This window comes from Pagrus pagrus, assembly GCF_965226575.1.
Source record: "Pagrus pagrus genome assembly, chromosome: 24".
Lineage (NCBI taxonomy): Eukaryota > Metazoa > Chordata > Actinopteri > Spariformes > Sparidae > Pagrus > Pagrus pagrus.
In genome coordinates, this window is record NC_140206.1 from 16,143,356 (window position 1) to 16,165,942 (window position 22,587).

The 22,587-nt window shown below is 39.8% G+C and overlaps 2 protein-coding genes across 3 annotated transcripts; both read left to right on the top strand.

Annotated features, from left to right (window-relative positions):
- Positions 1-655: 655 nt before the first annotated feature.
- Positions 656-3,680, top strand: LOC311252973 (gamma-crystallin S-1-like; the record flags this gene model as incomplete). The annotated part of the gene is made up of 3 exons (XM_084346636.1): positions 656-673; positions 1,246-1,515; positions 3,408-3,680. 3 exons carry the CDS (start codon positions 656-658, stop codon positions 3,678-3,680), a joined length of 561 nt encoding a protein of 186 aa, XP_084202762.1.
- A 6,869-nt stretch (positions 3,681-10,549) lies between these two features.
- LOC311253042 (ETS translocation variant 5-like) lies at positions 10,550-22,335 on the top strand. 2 transcript variants are annotated; one of them, XM_084346761.1, is made up of 13 exons: positions 10,550-10,647; positions 13,167-13,232; positions 13,362-13,446; positions 14,058-14,105; positions 14,278-14,328; positions 17,765-17,873; positions 17,997-18,269; positions 18,358-18,635; positions 18,935-19,000; positions 19,141-19,203; positions 19,833-19,984; positions 20,266-20,373; positions 21,080-22,335. In XM_084346761.1, exons 2-13 carry the CDS (start codon positions 13,185-13,187, stop codon positions 21,311-21,313), a joined length of 1,515 nt encoding a protein of 504 aa, XP_084202887.1. In that variant the 5' UTR covers positions 10,550-10,647; positions 13,167-13,184; the 3' UTR covers positions 21,314-22,335. The 2 variants fall into 2 exon arrangements, with proteins under 2 accessions (XP_084202887.1, XP_084202888.1); XM_084346762.1 differs by having other exon boundaries at positions 20,266-20,367.
- Positions 22,336-22,587: the final 252 nt, after the last annotated feature.

Below are 22,587 nucleotides of genomic sequence, written 5' to 3' on the forward strand. Positions count from 1 at the left end.
TCAGTTTTTGGTTTATTTGATTTTTATTTTGAAGACAACTTAACCAAATGAGAATATTATTCTTGAGGGTGAAGGTGGTCTTTGCACCAGCACAAGTATGAAGACATATGCATAATGACAACAGGAGGTCAAGTAGTACTGTAAATAGTTGAAACTACAACAAAAAACAATGCAAGTTTGTATCAGAACAATCTGGTGTGATTTTAAAAATGTTTTGTCAACTGGTGATGCAACATTACAATTGTCAGTGAGTAAAAGTATAGGCTAAAAACACAAATATGATGTATCAGGTACATAATAACCAATATTAGAGCATTAAATTGTAACACTGAGAAAATTCCAATAAGAGGAAATAAGAGAGATTATTTAACGGATTCAATGTTAACCCAACCAGGTCTTTTTCTAGAGTCGAACAGGATTCAGTCCAAATTTCAGCCTCATCACAGGAGCAATCAAATAGCACATTTAAAGGCCATGTACTTTAATACAATTGCAGCATCAGCTAATGTGCCAAAGTTAATGGAGAGCTCATTTGAATGACAATAATTCTACTGGCACTGCATTTCATCAGCCTTTATATGAACGTGGACCATCAGTAACGCAGTGTGAGTGAGGAGCTTTAATTTTATTGGGTGAGGGGGAACATAAGGTCATTATGGAGCGTGCAGGAAAAGTGAGTACTGTAACTGTTTGACACAATTATACCATGATGCACTTCCTGTTATCTAATGGACTGTTTGTAAATGTCCCTCAAAAACCATACTGGTATAGTCGTTTAGCTGCCAATGGTAGTATATGCAATTCAAAGATATATGCATTTGGTTTGAGTTAGTAAAATATTGGAATTATAGAGTTTTAATAGTGCTTTAATATTTTTTTCTCATCACATTTTATTTGTAAATGTATTTAATGCTTCTGCTTATTCCTGCTTAAGTCCAGTGACCTCTAGTGGTCACAGTAGTAACACCCAGGAGACTGCTGAAACAGAAGTCAACAGTGAGTTTTTTAACTTACTAGCGCAGAGAAGTTACGTTACATACATAACGTAGCTTTAGTCATGTACATACAACGTACGTACTGGATTTCAGCCTTTCTGATTGCCGGACGGCTGGTGTTTCTTGCCCTGTCAGACATTGTTGTGGTGCTACTACTGATGATATATTTCACAGCAGTGGTTGAAGTATTAGTAGTAAAGATGGGGTTAGCAAAAGAAGTAACAATGCAGTTGCAGTCATCTACTCGTAGTGGTCTAATGCAGAGTCCTACTTGCAGATCTTCTTCTATGAGGACAAGAACTTCCAGGGTAATTATTATGAATGCAGCAGTGACTGTCCTGAGCTCAGCTCCCACATCAGCCGCTGCAACTCCATCCGAGTGGAGAGCGGGGCCTGGGTCATCTATGAGAGACCCCACTACACAGGTTACCAGTACGTTCTCATGAGAGGGGAGTACCCTAGCTACCAGAGCTGGAACGGCTTCAATGACACCATCCGGGCCTGCCGCCTCATCAGACATGTAAGGCAAAGCCAGGACTCGAACTCCAACTCCGAAGATAACATGTGTTTACTTACTTACTGTAATTGAAATTCATTTCACAGCTGAATATGAACGCTATTTCAAATGGAGCATGTAGACTTTTTGCTGGTTTGTGTAGTGTAAGTTTATCCCAAATGTCTGGGGTCATGTCCTGGTTCAAATTATAATCTTGCTTCACCCAGTAATAACAATAACGTGGCGCAACAGATGGTATCTACCTAGAAATATCTTGGAAGGTGCCGCTAGAAACTGTTTGGAAACCAGCAAAGAGAAGAGCGAAAGATCTTTTCTATCAAGAAAAGCCTTCAGTGCCATTCTTCAGTGCCATCCTTCAAGATATGCAAGGGCGTATCTTGAAGCCTGGCGAGATGTATTTGCAAATCAGGTGATGTAGAGAAACCAGCTGTCTTGAAAGGTAATAATAGAGATGTAACTGTACTAACATTACACACTAATGAGGTGTTTTATTACACATTTCAGCCAAAACATCCATGATTTAGTCTCTACAACTTGGTTACTCAGTGGATTTGGATCAGCTGGTTGATATTCAAGAAGATGCAAAATCTGAGCTTGTGTTATAGAATTTAGTACAGAAAATGATCTGTATAGTTTAAAATAGCTTTTCACTATGGGTTTAAATTCACCTACTCATAGTTTTAGCTGGGCAGTTCAAAGAATGTTTTTATGGTTATAAAGCTGATGAGGGACAGAGTATCTGTTGCACTATCACAGCTTACACTTGTTCATTGGATCACTTGTGTAAGAAGAGGTGGGGAGGCTTGAGGAGATAACGTAAACCTTGTTGTGTTACCTGTCTGAGTTAAACTTCTTATCCTCTGCAGCTAGCCCCTACTGTATGCTGTCTGTTGAGCTCCCCTAGGCCAGCAAATAGCTCAGCAATGATAGTGGCATACAAACTGTGAGCTGAAAACAACTGAAGCAGCTATTTAGAAATGAAGTGATGTTACTGAAAGTTTGAGTGGTGGTTCATATTTTTTATTTTTTTGTTTCATTTTAATATGCAGCAAACTTCTCTTCATGTGGGCTGTGTCAGTAACACAACAGGAATACTAGATGCTGGTAAAGTACTTGTGCAATTTAGATTTCATGTGAGGATCCAGATATTTATAGCCCATTTCCCAAAGGTTGACTGTTGACCCTCAGCATTTCCCTGTGGTACTACTGTTGGCGCAGCTGTCACAAATTTAGCATAAGCAACATGGCTGCCGCTAGCATTCTGGCTACTGTCCAGAGTAAAAAAACAACCATAAGAATCCCTATTTAACTGAGCAACTCCTACCTCAGTACTATGAAAAGAGTAAACCACTCAGTTCTATTCATAAGTTGGCAGTATTTGTTACTAACTGATTGAGCAGAGAACCATCTCAATTACAGGTTGTAAGTCGAAGGACATATCAACAGGGTAACTCTGACACAACATTGTAGTGCTTTACCTTGGCTTCTTTCATTCACCCTCTTCCCCTTCTTTGACGCCTCTTCTATTAGGGTTCTTTTTCTCTTGTATTGTAGAGTTTCCACCGTTACCACCGGATCTTTTTGAGCCATAATTCGACCTTCATTTTTCTGGGAAAAATGCATCCCAGTGGCAGAGTAAATAGCAGAGTGAAGAGAGGCTTATAGGGAGCCAATCTATTATCGATTTTCCCAGATAAACTGGTGATCTATGGGAAGTTCAATAAATATGATGCCAGAGATAGGCCTAGTTAGCTTAATTTAGCATGATGACTGGAGACGTGGGAAACAGCTAGTCTGGCTCCATCCAAAGGTTAAAACACCTGCCGACCAGTACCACTTGCAGGTTAATTAATTCACTAATTAACATCTCATATTTTGGTTGTTCAACGTTCAAGCATCCCAGCAGGCATAGAATCCGCATCTACGAGAATCCAGACTTCAGCGGCCAGATGATGGAGTTCAGTGATGACATGCCCAACCTGCTGGACCGCTGGCGCTACCGTGAAGTTCACTCAGCTCAAGTTCAAGAAGGCATCTGGGTCTTCCACGAGCATCCGAACTACAGGGGACGCCAGTACCTGCTGGAGAAGGGCGAGTACAGACGGCACTCAGACTGGGGGGCCCTTCAACCATCTGTAGGTTCCCTCAGACGCGTTGTGGACTTCTAGATTGCATATTAAACCATATCGCTTCCTGTTTATGCCCTTCCTCCGCTCACTACCCTGAACTTCACTCACCTGAAAATAAAAGCACACAAACTGCAACAGAATTTGAGTGTTTTCATTTACTGTCAAGGCAAAAAACTAATTTTAAATAAAGATTTATCCTCTGGGAAACATTATATTTCATGACATTATATCCATTAAATTTTGTATTTCTTCTTTACAAATAGAAATTAGGTCAGGAACTCACCAAAAACATGATCCATATACAATCCATCCTCCAGGGGCCATGAACACTGCATATTTGATGGAAATTAAGCACATTTTAGAAGACTTCGTAACGCTTTATAATAACCACCCTTAATAAATGTTAAATTTATAGTTGATTGAGCCTTAGTTAATATTTATTTCACTGTTTAACAATGAATTGCTTCACAAACGATTTGTTAAGAAATTGTGTATTGTAAAGTTGCAACTGATGTTTATAATATTTTGTGTGTGTAATGTATAGTTTACTTAGATGGCCATTATAAAGTTTAAAATTATGTTTCAAAACCTATACAATGGCTCAAATGGTTAACAAAGCATTTCATTATTTGTTAACAGTGAAATACCTATTAACTAACGTTGAGTTCACTGTAATGTACTGTTTATTATTGATGTTTATTATATAGTGTTAGTGTCAGTGTACCAAAAATTGTTTTGGTCCAAGCTGCTGGTCAGAGAGAGAGTTTGGCCTGATTGTGGTGTTAGACAAAAGGTCGAGATGGACATGATCATGTGCCTGGCTGTGAGCTGGATGCTGATAGTTCTGTTAGCTGAGCTGTGGGTGCCCACATCCGCCAGCTAACTGGTAACAAAAAAGGCTACAGAAGCCCACCAATGGTTCCACAGGTTTCACCAACAAGGGCCCATGGTACGTCAGCAGCAGCCATTGTTCTTTAGATGGCAGCCTGTGCCAGAGACTGCAGAAAAAAATATAGCAGAGCAGTCCAACAAAATCCACTGTGCAGCTGGTGCAGACACAAACACAACAGTAACAAAATACAATGTAAGCATCAGCAACACTCATATGACCTGCTTAACATAGTGTCAATCTTTATGTACTTCCTAAAAAGGCTGTCTTTATAAATTGTATATTATTTACACCATTAGGTAATTAATGGCTTATTTAGATTATTAACAAACCCTTTACTAATGCTTTACTCATCAGTTAGCCATGAATAAGAGCAACCTCCAGGTTGCCAGGCCATGGCAGACTCAGGATGTTTGATGGTGGTGGCACCAGGGTGCAGAAAGTTGTGATGGTTTATACAGAAGAGAGGGGACTTTGTCCATTGAAAGTGCGTCTTAGAGGGTACCTGACCCCACATTGTGTCCACTGGAAAGGCGACCAAGAGGGCCCCAGTCAGAAATTTGAAAATCTTCTGGGGGCACACCACAAAGATGAAGTATATCCCTAAAATTCTTTAATTTTCATAAACAGAACAGTTCTAGGTAAACACTGACATAAGGCATTGCAGTGCAAATTAATAATCAATCCACATACAGGTAACAATTTATAAACCTGCAAACATGCAGTTACATTTCCCTGTCATTGAGGTGACAACAGATCATTTCCAATGTTGTGTTGAAGTCTGCTCCCCAGTCAGAATAATGTTGCCTCCTGTTAGAAGTTTCCAAGGCACACATCTCAACTGGGAAACAGACTTTAACACAACACCAGATAAAAATGGGTCAGACGATTTAAGTGATATGAAATTTAACTCTCTGATTCTATCTGTTTCATTACTTTTGACTTTCTGATGCAGATATTTAAATATTTGAGTTACAAAATATAAAAGCTTTTCTTTATTTATTGGAAATTAGTTCTACCAGCCCACCCGCAGTACCTTCGCAGCCCATCAGGGGGCTGCAAGCCCACACTTTCATCTGTATTTAAAAATTGAGATTTTCAAATACAGATGACCAGGTAACTGTTGCTGTTACCAGAAAGGGTGAAACCATTGACCCTCATTATATATTACTTAGCATTCAGACCTGCAGACTTGATGGCGTATCAATTGACAGTGCTGGAGGAAGGATTAAATTGTAATAGAACAATACAAGTACTTTAAAAGTACATCAGTATGTACTTAGGATAACAAAGGTAAAATAACTCAATCAGAAAAATAGTCCATATGAGTGTTATTCATTTAAATATATTAATAAATAAATAAAAAAGTAGTAACTACTGCTGTCAAATAAATGTAGTGGGATATCAAGCATGTTTCTCTCTAATTATAATGTAGCATACTCAATACACATCTCATCTGTTCTTAGGTACAGTATTTGAGTCAGTCCACCACTGGAAAGTGACACCCATTTATTACTGACTTTATTAATAACTTGAATATCAATGACTCATCAGCCAGAGAGGTGTTTCACACAAAGGTTCTCCTGATTCACAGTATAACTGATAACTTAAAACACACCAGGGAGGGCAAGTGTCTGTGCTGCATACAGCTGGTAGTCATAATTGTGTCAAACAGTCAGAAAGTATGAAAAGACAAGAAAACATTTGAGAAAAAGTCATGAAAATTGAATTAATATTAATTAAAAATATATATATTTCCATGAGTACAAGAGTCATTTAACTGTCAGGATACAAATGATGCAAGATGTAGGCTTAAGAGCCACCTAGTGGGCCTAAAGCAGTGTTACACAGGGCAGGCAGGTCACAAGAGCTGTCATACAATCTTTATTGTCATTATGCAATGCAAACCTTTTTTAATAAATAAATATGGCTTAGTATTAATTGTCAATATTATAACTTTGAGTAAAAGTAATGTGTTTGTGTCTGTTAAATTAACATATATCATCCCTGTTAAAAGGGCTTTTTTTGGGGGCAAGTTTTTCGTCACTCGAATCGAGGGTCGAAGGACAGAGGGTGTCCTCTCTGTACAGATTGTAAAGCCCTCTGAGGCAAACTGTGATTTGTGAATTTGGGCTATACAAATAAAATTTGATTTGATTTGATTTGATTAATCCTACAGTAGCTTTGTAGCTTAATTAAATGCGTAGTATGTATCTGTATCATTTATCCCTAAAATATATCATATATCCATTTTTACCCCTCTTTATGCATTTGGTTTTCCCTTTCTTCTTCTGCCTTATCACTTGTTCACACCATGCATTGTAACTTTCCAATATTGCCGTGTAAAACCTTGCAATACATAATTGTTACCAAAAAAAGCCAAAGGAAATGATGATACATCATAGTTCGCACTGTGATTTAAAAACAAGAACAAGATAACAGACCTACAATTAAAAAAATATCATAAACACCATCTGCAGACACATCTGATAAGAAACGATAAGACTGCACTGTTCATTTCCTGACACCGGATGTGTTTGATATCACTGCTTGTCGACCTGCCAGAACAGAATAATAAAAACCATTGTTGCATTAGGAACACAGTAGTCGGCACGTGATTGCCGAGCAAACAGGAGAGGCTGCAAATAAGTAACAGAGCTGCTGAGCTCAGCTCATGTGTGAACTGGAACTTTTATCACGCACAAAACTGCTCTGGCATCCCCCAACGCTGATCGAGCAGTTTCTAAGTAGAACACAAACAATCAGTGCGCACTGTAAAAAAAAAACACAAACAAAAAAAACATCCGCCTGAACAAGTCAGTCAGTCAGAACTCATATACTGTAAGGCGGGATTTACACTTTGAGAAGCAATGATTACCAATGTCTTGTCTCAATGTTTTAAATTATTGTTTAAGACAAGAAATAAGTGTTTTATTTAATTGGTTGTCTTTTAATTAACCAACTCAAAGATGCTTCTTTGTATTGTGAAAATCTACATTAACCTTTCCTCGCACCTTATTAGACAAATGCTCCATCTATGAGGTTGTTTGTCTTTGATTCCAGTTTGGACTTAAACTTTTTAAATACATCGCTGTTGCTCTGGAAACATTGTCACATTTTTCGTAAACTAACCAGTTTCTGAATAGATTTGATGAAAAAGTTTTAAATTTTGTTTAGCATTTGTTAGCAATATTATTTAGCTTGTATCGTGGGCAGGTTTCTGTGTGTCAAGACAAAGAAGAACATAAGGGTGAGTGAAATGGAAATCAACTCTTTATTTAGTCAGTGTTGCACCATGCACTTTCAGGCAATTTTCAAGACAGCATAGAGATACAATAGCAAAGTTGGTCCGGCCCAGTGACGGGCCACGTAGCCACATACACTTGGCCCCCATACAGCAATGAATTGTGGGCCAGAACATGGATGCCCATGACGTGGGCCTCCGTTCAGCCAACTATAGCCGGCCCTATTCTGGCCCAGAACCCAGGCTTATGTCATGGTCACCCATGCTCTGGCTACCAGTTCTGGACCACCTCTGAACTGTAATTCATCAATTAATGTGGGCCAAGTGTATGTGGCTGTGTGGCCTGTCACTTGAAATACTGTATCAAAGAGGTACTGTATGAAAACTTCCCTTCTGGCCTATAAAGGAATAGATCACGTGACACTCTGTGATCTCAGTGCAGTAACTGGTAATGAAGTGGAAAGAGATCAAAGTGGAATTAAAAGTGGACAAACTGCTCTGCCACCCAGTGAGATGAATGGACTCTGAAGCAGTCATGTGTGATCCTCCGTTAAATCTATCAAACGCATTACAGTCACTGAACTGCGGTCGTGTCTCAGGAGAGGTGGTACAGTGTTTCTACACCGCAACAAAAAACGGTCAAAAAGCTCCAACGACACTTGTAGCATATGGAACAACTTTAACAGACTGACGCTTTCAGCTTGTGGCCTGAATGAAGGTCTCTCATTGGTCATCTGATATGGCTGTGCTGGTGTTGTTCCTAGAACATCACTATTAATGTTTGTCCAGGACCATCATTGCAAGTGACCAATCATATGCTTGTAAAGTCATAGCTTTGGAATTCTAACTCTGGAAAAAGAATGGAAAAAAACACGTGGGAGTTAGTTATCCTTTCAAACACACATTTAATATTGTGAAAGGGGATATTCTCATCCAAGAGGCATCTTAACTGAAGAAGCCTCTTGGATGAGAGGTGAAACATCTTCAAGAAACGGAAACAAGTCAATTTGCCTACGATACAGCACTTAGAAGTATAACAATATATTTCAAAAAAAGAAAAAATAACCCAGTCTGTTGACTGTGAGTCCTATACATACATCATTCAGCCATTACAGCTTATTCCAGATGTGGACATCACTTTTTCTTAGGTTGGAAACACAGTCCATCCAGGGACAACACCAACACAAGTCACAAAGGTATGACATCACAAAAACGTGATTAGTCTGTTGCAAAGATGGTTCTGAAACTCTAATTATGACGTTAATTAGGAAAAACACCACATGGTGATGTCAGATGGTGTTTGGTAGCAGAGTTACAGCACTACTTGTGGTCTCCCCGTCATAACAAAAGAGAACATATCACATTTTAAAAAGGCAGAAAGACAAAATCAGGAAGAAAAAAAACTCCCGCACACTTGCAAGAATTTTTAATAATGACATTTCGGTACTCGTCAGGTTATCTTACAAAACAAAGGGGGAGACCATCTTAAAAAAGGTTTGTAGACCCATGTGGACCAATCAGGTCACATTGCAGATAGCTATCATTCAAAATCCTATCAAACACACCTGGGCAAATAACATCACATTGCTGATTAAAAACATTCCTGAATCAGACAGTAGTCGTATGTAGGCTGACTACATGGTACTATGGGCTGAAAAAAAAACATTACACCATTTTTTAAAAACATCACAATAGGAAAAAGTGATTCATATAGCAATCAAAATGTGCATGTTCACAATAGAAATAGTACAACAGTATAACTATGATACAAAAGTTGGTTAGAGTGTCTTCAAGAGCCTGTCCTTCTAGGCTATGAAGAAGCTGATAAAGACAAAATATGACATTAGATGACCATATGATGAAGAATTACTTGTGGGGAAAAAATAAAAGAAATAACCTCTCGAAGATGGCCATGTCTAGAAAAATAAAAAACTAACATATTATATCTCAACCAAAAGTTACAGAAAGTTGCTTTTTGCTTGATAAATGACCTAAATATTAATCCATTATAAAAATAACTGTTGATTAATTGTCTAATGTTTGGCTAATTGATTAATTAACTAAAAGGTCTTATTAATTATGACTTTAGATAAGAAGAAGAAATATTATAAAATAATAGCAGTAGTTGTGGACATACTACATAACTACACTCAGTGTAGTTGTTAAATGATAATAGCACAATCTAAGGAGGTTAAGGAATGAAAAATGTATTTTGCATTAGAAGCATTCTCTTAATTCAATGACGTCATAGTGCTCATTATTATGTTACTAAGCCAAATCATACTACAAGTACATATTTGGAAATCTATGATGTAAATGTAACAGTGGTTTTAATGAATAAATGGCATAATTCATAAATATATGTACTATTATATTATTTTATGGTGTATTATTGAAGAAAATAAGAGAATAGAATGAAGTAAATATAATAGGTAATAATATATTACCTGAACCTTTAAAATGTGTTATTTATATTTTTATGATTATTTCATTGAGTCATACATTTTGTTAATTTGGATGTATGTATTTATTTATTTATTTATTTATCCACCTATTGACTTAATCATTAACTGGAATGGCGGCTCTGGCCTTTTAAGAGCTCTGTGGATCCATGAATGAAACACAGCCATTCATTAAAAACACAAGGCACGGACGACGGACCAGTCTCGAAGACGATTGGCTCGCCCTTTGACTGACGTTGCGTTCCAGCCAATGGGCGCGGCGGCAGGGGGCTCGACACAGCTCCTGTGATCAAAGCTGTTCATTGAGAAAAATCCACAGTCGGGTTTGAGTCGAGGAGGTGCAGGCGATGTAGGGGAAGACATCTCCGTCGAGCTCATTTTTACACACTGCCAAGAAACTTCACCTGTTAGGTGAGTCCTCCATTAATATTCTATCATGTTATAAAGTAGCGGACATGCGTGGGCTGGCTTTTCCTGTGCTTTGTTACATAAACCGCATCGTCGCGGTTCGCTGCGGGCACTGAGGAGAGCGGTTACGGACCGAGAGGCGAACGCCATTTTCTGAAAATCAAAGGGAACGTTTCGTCCAATGTCCCCGCATCTGTCCGCTGTGCAGAGCCGCGTTTCCGTCTGCAGCAGCTGCCCGTAGGGCCTGTTAGCGTCGTAAATCTGTTCTGGGTGCTCTGTTGGCTAATGTGTCAACGGTGAGCTGCCCCCACCCGCCGGGATCAAGTTACACTTCATTGAGAAAAACAAGCAGAGCCCTGCAGACGTGCTGTGCCTCCTGTGCGTCAGGCCGAGCTCCACTACCCAGTCGTTTTTATTGACGTGTTCTGCTTTATTGGTTGAAAACACCACGGGGAAGGAACCAGGCAGGATGTATGATTTAATCTGTGTTGGTGTTGTCAGTAAACTCACCAGATATCAATCAGATATCAGTTACAAGAGCAGTTGTAGTGGAGGTGTTGTTTACCTACGGAAGCCTACTGACTTCAAGAAAGGCAAACCTGAATTTGACTTTCCTATGTTATTGTCATGAGAGACCTTCTTAATGTTATTTAACATAAGACCATCAGTTTGTCCCTGTCCTCCTACTGCAGTGAATTTAGTTTGATTGACTTAGCAGGAATTGGTAGATGTAGTAGATGAATTTAAAGGACTTAACCAGTGTTACCAACATTTTAACCCATGTTAGTATCATCTCAGAAGGTTTTTAACATAACTAACTTTTACATTTCAAACTGGTTATGAAGGAGTCTCAGTTTAATCCTGATGTCTCCATCTGAACTACATTTGCAAAAAAAAAAGGGGAAAAAAGACCATCAACGAGAAGATTGGCTATGTCGTTGGGCTATTATTATTATTAAATCTTGTCACCAAGTCGAATAAAAAAGTAATGTATTTTTTATGGCGGTGTGCTGAGGATGTATTGAGGAGTCTCGCAGCCTCAGAGAAGAAGCTGCTCTGTAGTCCCTCTGTAGGGTACAACACTAAAACAAACAACAATTGTCATTACAGTTATTAATTTTACATAGCCACGAATACATACATTACCTCATTGCTATGCATCCAGTAAACAGCTGTGTTTAAAAAAGAAAGATTTGTATTAAAAAATCTGTCCTCTGTTGTCAGATCAACATCTTTACCACAACAGGCAGTGGTGCTCATACCGCCTTTGTCCACAGGGGGCACTAGAATCAACATGAATGTAGCTGCTTTAAGATGAAAAACAAAAAAATATGAAAACACACTCTCATAGTTTTGAAGCGTAAATGCATTCGCCAGAAGTGAAAAGCTAAGGCTAGGCTATAAATTAACTACAGTGCGATTGCATGACTTTAATGTTAATGTCTTATTACACTATAATATACACGCAGTTTACCATGAACATGTACATCTATCTAATCTAATGCCAAAATACAAACTTATTTCTGGGTTTAAGGACTCAGTCCTGCAGCACTCTATAGGGTTGATGTAATGTAGAGTATACAAAATATTCAAAACATAGCATAGCATGCTCCTTTCAGTAAATCAAAAATGAAACAAAAATCATATCTATAATTTGACTATAGATATTATTGTTATATAATGTATCATGTTATTATTGTTTTTATTATTATTATTATTATTATTGTTGTTGTTGTTGTTGTTGTATACCAAAATGTCCAACTATACCAACACCTGTTTCTCAATTTTTGTGACACTACAACACAGATTTACTTTAAGTGCATTAATTATTAGTAGAGGTGTGAATCTTCACTGGCCTCACTATTGATTCGATTAAGATTCAGCTGTCGATTCGAATGCAAAATGATTCTCTCTGTGTATGGCATCCTCAATGATCTATATAACTGCACATGGCTTCTTTTTCATCATGTAAACTCCCCTTTCATTCAGAAACAACATTTATCCATCTGCAGTGCCTTACACGTGTCTTGTAATCTACAATAATATTGTTTTCACATGGCAGCTTTAAGACGAGGCATTTATTGACTCTGCAGCACACACCTCTCTCTGAGTTGGACGGCAAAGTTGACAGTGCCTCCTCAGTACTTTTTTCTCCTTAAAATTAGCATCTAGCAAACTAGCATTATAGCATCCCCTATTTAAAGATCCTGGAAGACTTGTTCCACCTGCAGCTCGCATGCACGTCAGATTTAACTTGAAGGAGGTTGCATTAGGCTGTCATTGACAACAGAGCTTATATGGCCACTGTCATCACTACTGCAGGGCAAAGAGGTGAAAGTCAGAGTCTAGTCTCAAGTCTTTTATGGCTGTAATGAGAATTCTATCATTTGCTGGATGTCAGCCAATCTGCTGAGAACACTGTATAACTATATCTCATACTCGTGTCACCATCCCTGCTGTGGGGTCATGGAGTTAAGGAGAAAGGTTTTCCTAATCTGTCGTCCCACCCGTCTTTACTCCAGGGTGAAGACTCCTGCAACATGGATGGCTTTTATGATCAGCAGGTCCCTTTCGGGGTCCCTGAGAGTGTGAGTTTGAAACAATTCAACAACAATTTCATACATTAAGCGACCTGTGTAAGAGGGCGACCAAGGATTGATTACATTTTGGTTTCACAATTTATTGTTCACTAAACTGGTTTATTGTTGAACTTGTAGAAATGTCACATAGGAGAAGCAGAGAGATGTCTCAGTGAGAGGAAGAGGAAGTTCATGGACACAGAGCTGGCTCAGGACACAGAAGGTAAGCTCATCATGGTATCTTTGAGGCAGACAGCTTTTGATATTGGGCTGTATAAATACAAATAAAATGGACTGTTGACTGTTGGACCTGATCCATGATAGCTCTTTTCACAACAGACATTTTGACTTGTAAAAGGAGGAAAAGCACAGGTGTGACAACTAACATTAACAATGGCTCCATTCTATTAAGTGTTCTAACAAGACATGCCAGTGAGTGAGCATGCACAATACCATAGACATGAAAACAGCTCACCTAACACAACTATCATTAATGTTATACATTCCACCTGTGCTTTTCCTGCTTTGACAGTCAAAATGTTTCCTGTAAAGAGGGTCCATTCTACTTATTTTCTGAATTTTGTATTTGTATGAAACATTGATAATGTCCACAGCAAATGCTACAATTTGCTTGATAAAAAGTGAGCAGGAGATTGCCAGATAGAAGAAAACATAAATTAGAGTCTGAACGTTAACCTGGTAATTCTGTTAAAGTGTCACATTATTTCACTTTGGAAAGCAATGTTAATACATATTGGATCTCAGTACGCCTATTTAAATTGAATTTCATAACTGTCTAATTTCATTAAATCTGATTTCATAACTGTCTTGCAGAGCTCTTTCAAGATCTGAGCCAGCTCCAGGAGATATGGATCGCAGAAGGTGAGATCAGGAAACCGCATGTTATAAAAAAACACACTGTATACTCTTCAGTGTGGTCATGCCTTTCCACAGGGAATTTAACATTCACTGATTTACTGTCTCAGGATATCCAAGGGTGAAAATTTGATGGGAAGAGTCTTTTAATATCCTTCCATCTTTTCCCCTGTAACAGCTCAGGTTCCTGATGATGAGCAGTTTGTCCCAGATTTCCAGTCAAACAGCTGTAAGTATCTGTTTCTTCTCTAATATTTATAGAGTGCACTCAGGGGATAATATACATTCTTTATTTATGCCTTGATCTCATAATGAATGTTTAACAGTATATAAATAAATCGCATAAAAAAAGGCCAACACCAACAATGAATTCCCCCTAATAACAATTATTGTGTTGCCAAAGCCTGATACAGTATATCCTACGTCAGGATTTCGCAGGAAACAGTTGTAACGGAAGAAAAACCAACAATGGACCCATTGTGAAAGAAGCGTATTTTGAGCGTATCAAACCCCCACCGTTTCACTATAACAATTTGAGCCATTCAGTCCAATAACATTCAGAAAGTCTAGAAGAGCTGCACGATTAAATTATTTTATCCCCGTTCAAATTAGCCAGGGCGCTAAACCAGAAGATAGCAGGCTCGGTTGGCGATCCAGGTATTTTCACAGCCTTCGTTGTGATGAACACAGTGTAGTTTATTTTTGACTTAATTCCATATACACCGTCCTGCTGCTATATATACGCTTTGGGATCATAGGTTGGGTCAGAAGCCATCTCAAAGCGTCAGTACTTGCCGAGTTGGGAAAACCAAAGCGTCAGTACTCAAAAATCAGCTTTTTTTACACATTGATCAGCTAAAACATTGAAAGGACTAAGAGGTGAATCGAATAACATTGATGCAGATTAAGCACACCCCCTCATGGCAATGGCACTTCCTGATGGCAGTGCCACCCCCAGCAGGACGATGCGCCCCGCCACACTGCATAAACTGTTCAGGAATGGTCCGAAGAACACGGCAAAGAACTCAAGGTGTTGACCTGGCCTCCTGATTTCCCAGATCCCAATCCAATCAAGCATCATTGGAATATGCTGGAATAAGTCTGATGAATGGAGGCGCTGCAATGGATCAGTATTGGCTCTGACCCATCGATGCATGGACACAGGACCTCTGGTGGTGTCCTGTGGCATCTGGTGGCAGATCCTTTGACTCCTGTGGGTTGTGAGATGGGGCCTCCATGGATCAGATGTTCGTGTACATCCCACGGATGCTTGACCTGCTTCGGATCTGGGAACTTTGTAGGCCTCGAGCTCTTTGTCAGGTTCCATTCCTGAGCAGTCTTTGTGGTGTGTCAGGGCTAGAGATGCACCAATCGCAATTTCCTTTGCTGATTCCGATTTCTAAAAACTTTTTATAGTCTGACCTGCCGATTCTGATTTTCAATAATAATTGACAGCATACACACACACTTGTATGTTCAAGAGGCTTTATTTCTTAATTGCTGCACACTGGGTGTAGACTGTATTTATGTTGAGTCTGTGTGTAGGTTTGAGCTTGTGTTTGTGGTCTATGAGAAAAAAAAAGGAGAATACAATTAGGACCATCAATATAGGTTGCAATATAGGGATAGGCTGTAATATAATGATAATCACAAATATTGTATTAACCAACAATGGTTAATAAACTACTAACTTGACTAGCCATAATCTTCCAATGCACAATAATAGCCTTAGCTGCAACTAGAACATACATAAGGCAGTAATGCACAAGGAAATTAAGTCTATACACAGAGTATACAGAAATGGAGATTCAACAGTGAACTTGAACATGCAGACACTCAGCAGATCACAGGCTGTTGAACTGAAATGATAACATATTAGAGGAGTTATAAATGATTACCCAAGTTATACAATATACGAGTGAACTGTTGGATAACTACGGAAGGAAAGGCTCGCACATTAGAGCGAGTTACAACTCTACAATCTAAACTGATAAAGCTATAAAGTTTAACCACATCATACATCCGGTCTACAATGAGCCTTAACAGGCTCATTATGTACAGTATTCACATAATCCTCACGAACGCACAAACAGGACAGTAATAAGGAAGGAAGGAGTCAGCTGTCCCTCTGAACAGTCATCAAAGAGCAGTACTGCAGTCATCTGCCGGGGGCCTGGACAGGCTTTCTAACAGTGAAGTTCCCAATGATAAGCATTTATCCATGACTCTTATTGTGAAGGGTAAAAATGGAAGGAGCCTGCCTCTAGTAAGTGCGCAGCATTGAAAACTTTGCTGCTCTGGTTCAGACAACGGAGCCTCCGTGTTGCTCCTGACAGGGGGGCATGTCCACTCGGTCATGTATTGCCATTACAGCCTGTTGGAGCTGGAGCCGATAAAGACCCGTGACTACTGCAAAGTCATTTCATACTGATCGTACTCATTCACAATAAAGACAAGTGCCAGATGTTAGCAGGTGTTAGTGGGGTTTTTTGTCTGAAAGGGGTATAAGTATCACTCCTCATACAGAATAGACATTTTCTATGTTGAGTGTCGGGAAGCAAGTTTTAAGCCTACTCTTAAATGAAGAGAGGGTGTCTGCCTCCCGAACCGACACTGGGAGGTGGTTCTAAAGGAGAGGAGCTTGATGGCTAAAGGCTCTACCTCCCATTCTACTTTTGAGACTTTAGGAACCACAATTAACCCTGCATCCTCGGATCGCAGTGTTCTAGTGGGGTAATTGGGTAGTATGAGCTCTTTAAGAGGCAGTGCCTGGTCATTAAGGGCTTTGTATGTGAGGCGGAGGATTTTAAATTATATTCTTGATTTTACAGGAAGCCAGGGCTGAGAGGCTAATAAGGGAGAAATATGATCTCTAATATTAGTTCTTGTCAGTACATGCGCAGCAGCATTCTGGATCAGCTGAAGAGTCTTTAGAGTCTTACTGGGGCATAAAATGGAAGTGCAATAATCCAGCCTTGAAGTAACAAAAGCATGGGCAAATCCCTCTGCATCTTTTTGAGACAGTATGTTCCTGATTTTTGCAATGTTTCATAGGTGATTTTATGTGGGAGTTAAAGGAAAATTCTGATCAAGGATAACTCCCAGATTCCTTATCATGGTTCTGGACACCAGAGTATTGCTACCCAGAGTAGCAATATCATTAGATAATGAGTTCATTAGCAGAGTTGCCAGCAACATTGCTGGTCATCCAGGTTTTTACGTCCTTAAGACATGCCTGAAGTTTGGCTGACTGATTAGGGTCATCCGGCTTATTGGATAAGTATAATGGTGTATCATCTGTATAACGATGAAGATGAATGGAGTATTTTCTAATGATATTCCCTAAAGGTGTCAAATGCAGCACTAAGACGTAACAAGACTAGCACAGAGACAAGTCCCTTGTCAGTTGCAATTAGGAGGACCAGCTTATCCAGTGCTGTTTTGGTTATATGATGCAATCTAAAACCTCATTGGAAATCCTCATACAAGCCATTTACAGATGACGTTACCACTCTCAAACAAATTCTAAACATACACTTTAAATTAGCTTCAGATTAGAAAAAAGTGTTGGAAAGAAGTCTTCTGTACACCTAAAATCTAATGTCAGGGAACACATCTTTAGAGCAGAATGATGATTATTTGTGTGTCTGTCTGTGTGTTTGCAGTGATGCTTCATGGACTGCCTATCAGCAAAGTGAAGCGAGAGTCCAGTCCATCTAAAGAGCTGTCTCCCTGCAGGAAGCTCCAAGCTGACATGTGCCTTTATAGTTACAGGTACAAAAGTCTGTGTTTTTAGACAAGTGCTTGATTTAACTCATATATATCAGTCACAGTAAAATTATGGGTGAGGCAGTTAATACAGAAACCTGACATTTCCTTCTTGTTTCCTCTCCTCAGTGCCTGTGACACCAAGCCAGCTGGGCTTAAAGCTCTGAATCCAGCCTCCACACCAGTACCGTGTGGCTCCACCCATCCTACTGGACCTCAACCCGTGAAGAGGCAGTTGCAACCTCCTGCCCCTCAGCTGACCAATAACTGCACCCCAAGCCACATTCCTGCCCTGAGCCCCTCCCATCACCACAACCTCCCACAGGCCAACCAAAGCCAGCACTTTGCTCTGCCACGTCCCTCCATCAGCTGCCCCAGTGCACCTTTCAGCTCAGAACCAAGGTGAGTTCTGACTCAAACCTTTTTGTTATATGTTTTAACTGAGACCAAGTCACTTGAAACCCTCAACTTGTGTTCTTCCACATGTCAGGTTTCAGCGGCAGCTGTCGGAGCCCTGTGTGTCTTTCCCCCATCAGGAGAAAACGGTGAACAGACCGTACCAACCCTTGAGCTGTGATGGACGACCACCGTACCAGCGCCACCTTTCAGAGCCCCTGGTTCCCCACGGCCCCCGAGGTTTCAAACAGGATCTGGTGGATCCGCGATACCCAGAACCAGGACCACCCGGTCCAGCTGTGGCCCCGCCCCAAACTGCCTTCAACCATGTCCCAATCAAACAAGAGCCAAGAGACTTTGGCTTCGACTCAGGTGTGTTGGTTATCTGCTACATTTTGGAAAATGATTCAATGGCATATGGGTCGTTCCATGCCAACTCATCCAAAATCCAGAACTTTTTCTATTTATTTGGAGTACAGCTATAGGATTTTGCCAGGTCTCATGAAGTTTCAAAATAATTATTTTCAAGACGATCCATGACAGGAACTGGGAGGCCCTAGGTGAGTTGGCATGGAATGACCTATATACATTTAGTGGTGGGCATTCAGTGACTTCAAAGACTTCCAGTTGGCTTTCAACTTTCTTATGATGACTTGTCTTGTGTTGTCTAGATGTTCAAACCTGCCAGTCGTCATCATTTGGAAAGTCTTCAGTTTTGTACCAGAAGAACAATGTTGGTGAGTTTGAGTTTGTTTCTGTTTGCTATGAAATAAGCTTTTGCCATGGTGTCTGAGTCTGTTTCTCAGCCAAAAGAAAATCTGGACTTATATGTATTATACATTTATATATATATATATATTTTTTTTTTGCCCCACAGGGTTTGGTCATGAGCCACATTTGTATTATGATGACACTTGTGTTGTGCCAGAAAGACTGGAAGGTAAGACTCTGACATTGGCCAGTGTGAATTTGAACTAAAAATGACTTGCTTCTCATAGCCAATTAGCTAGGGTAGGGAGAAGTTTTAGGGCTACATGGCCCTCCAAACTGAGATTTTTCAGAGGCACCCTTCAAAATGAAGATACTGAGAACTCTGCCATTTCAATGTATTATGGTCATATCTCTCAAACAAGCTTCCTGATATCTCGGTAGAGTTATGCATGATGGTCCTGCATTTTGACGATGTATGAGGGCCAAAATGTAACTGAAGTCCATCAGCAAAGTCTTGATAGCGTGAAGTAGTAAACAAATTGTGAGCATCCATGTTTTCTGTCTCTATAGATAAATGGCAAATGGCATTGAGATAGTGCCTGGTTATACCATAATCGCATTTACGTAAAAGAAATCACCACAGCTGAAGATGCCATATTGGAAATGTCCGTCCCTTCTGTTTAAGAAGATGATAACAGATGACGTATGAGGTTTTTGAAGGCGGTTGGCCGATTTCAAAGAGCGAGGTTTAACTCTCAGTTAAGGGGCAAAGGGGCACTTGAAAATGAGGGGTTAGGGATAAACATTTGAAATGGGATTGAGCCATACTCATTGTGTCCTGTTTGACTGTGTATGCAGGTAAAGTGAAGCAGGAGGGTTTGCCGTACCAGCGCCGGGGCTCCCTGCAGCTCTGGCAGTTCCTGCTCACACTGTTGGACAACCCGGCCAACGCACACCTGATCGTCTGGACGGGACGGAACATGGAGTTTAAACTCATCGACCCTGAAGAGGTCAGTCATCGGCCAACAACACAGCTCCATTTTAGAAGGCTTCATGTAAAAAATAAAAATACGAACTAGTGAATGCTGAATAGAAAATCCTCGCCTATGTTTTAATGAACAGATAAAAAATACGTTAATCCAGTTAGCAAGAAGATTTTAGCTGCAGGCTTTATGGATTGTTCAGTATTGTATCAGAGGTGGAAATCATTATCTGGTTAATGTAACAAAGACAAACCTGAGCATCATCCAGTTGTTTTACTGATGTTTTTTATCTCCTGCCTTGTGTCCAGGTGGCTCGACTCTGGGGGATCCAGAAGAATCGACCAGCCATGAACTATGACAAGCTGAGCCGCTCACTGAGATACTACTATGAGAAGGGCATCATGCAGAAGGTAAAGGCAGGTCATATTTCACTTCTCCACCCTACTCTTTACATTTAGTTACACATGTTTTGAAGTGTGTGTTTTCCTTTTTACATTTGGAATTGTATCATCTGCTATTATGGACGTGTCAACTTCTTAACTTTTTCTGCACGTCACAAAAATCACACAAGAGTCCACCAAGGAAATAATACACTGTCTATAGTAAGTGAGGGTAATAATCTCACACTTCACATTCTACAGGATCATTGACTGGTTAGTTGTAATAATGACATTTGGCCTGATGGTGGGGCTAGAGAATCTCAACCTTTGGGACAGGACCTTATCTTTGGTTGACTCATATGCAGGGTAGGAGATTCCTCAGACCAGTGTCGGGATTGAAAAAAGTAATGTCAAGAGTAAATAGTTACATTACTTGTTACACTAGTTACCCCACAACATCACCTGATATTCATTGTCACATTACTGTCAGTTAAGAATATAACCCTACAGGCCATATTTCAGTTTACTGCGATATATCCACCTTATTCCTAGTCCCCACGACACCCTGTTAAATGCCATGAAAACACAAAGAACACGTCTAAAATGTGAAAGAGTTCAAGTTAATTTGCCTTACTTGACATTGCACATCTTGCATTGTCACTATTGTGTAGCCCTATTATCCTAACTTGATCCTTAATAAGGACATACTCAAGATCTTTCCCTCTCTCCCCTTGTTCTACAGGTGGCCGGGGAGAGGTATGTCTACAAATTCGTATGCAACCCTGAGGCGCTCTTCTCCATGGCTTTCCCAGACAGCCAGAGGCTGAGCCTGAAGGCCGACCCGGACGCCATCCTACCTCCCAGCGAGGAGGACAGCTTCCCTGTGCCCAGCTTCGAGGAGGAGGGTCCATACCTTGCTGAGGGAGGGGAGCAGTGCATCCAGGGGCTGGCTTTCCCAGACAGCTACCCGTACTAGACTGCACTCCTCCAACATGTATACCTGCGAGAATAATTTATCAGAGCTTTTTTTAATCAAACCTAAATGTCTCTTCTGACAAAAGTCTTTGGCTTGATTTTTCGGTTTGAAGCTGAAAATTCAAGAATCTCTGAGAGTGTTAATTAGAACAAAAATGCAGTCGTTTGTGCAAAACTATTCTAGTTGTAATTTTGCTTTTGTTCGTAACGATGGCTTAAGACCAGTTCTGCCCCCCCCCACCCCCCTCCAACCTCTTAGCGTTGAAATGCGTCAAAGCGCAGATATAATTTAGTAGCATGGCCATCACTGTAGTCCTCGCGTATGTGAACTCTGGGATCAGTATTTCAACCAAAAAGTATCTCAAAGCCATGGCACTCCTTTACTAATTTACTTCTAATTGTTTTTTTGGATAAGCCTTTTACTGCTTGAAAGGGACTCGTGTTATTTTCCAGACGTTATGGTCCACCTATAAACATGTATATTGACATGTATTTTGTGTATTTTTCTTGTTTTCAAAGCTAATATTTTGGCATTATATGGACTTGTAAGTTTTTTCCTAAACTGTTTTATGATAAAAGTACTACTCCTATTTTTGATCGTGTAACATTGCCACTATGAAGCTAATAATAAGCATGGACTTTCTTACAAGCAGCTCACCAGTTATTGTACTATTGAGATAGTTTTCTGCATTTTTGTATGGTTGATTTGCTTCAATGTGTAGAAAGGGTGTCTAATTATATATGAATCTATTTTTTCTAAAGGCTGCTTTTGCTTTATGTTGTATCTTGAGCTGCAGAGTTTAGTCTGCTAATCTACTGCATCAGTTTTCAGCCTGTCCAAGGTTGAATGACTTCTACCCTTTGAGTCCTGCAGATAGAAAATGGATGTAATGGTATATTTTGCTATATGATCACATGATGGTATGAGGCTGGAGAGAGACACTGACGCTGGTGTGTGTCTACCCTCAGTATGTGTGCCTTTTGTTGATCTTTACTGATACAATAAACTATTCTACTCTTTTATTCAGCCTCACGTATCATTTCGAGAGTATTTTCACAACTTCAAGGGTTTGCAGAAACCTTAATGAGCTCTATGTGGAGGACATTTAAAGTTGAATTACATTTATTTTTTTCCCACATTGTCATGCTCAAAATGATTATTTTTGATATATTTTGATTATTTATGTCCGAGATACTTTAAGTTCAACGTGGATCCCTAAATCGATACAGGAAGGAAAAAGACAGAAGGCAAACGCATGAATTCAAGGTGATAGC

Bases quoted from the DNA above. Each gene is read 5' to 3' on its own strand.
- LOC311253042 (XM_084346761.1), top strand. From the start codon at position 13,185: ATGGATGGCTTTTATGATCAGCAGGTCCCTTTCGGGGTCCCTGAGAGT. The intron at 17,874-17,996 runs GTACAAAAGTCT...TCCTCTCCTCAG, and splicing joins ATGTGCCTTTATAGTTACAG to TGCCTGTGACACCAAGCCAG. The intron at 19,001-19,140 runs GTGAGTTTGAGT...TTTGCCCCACAG, and splicing joins GTACCAGAAGAACAATGTTG to GGTTTGGTCATGAGCCACAT.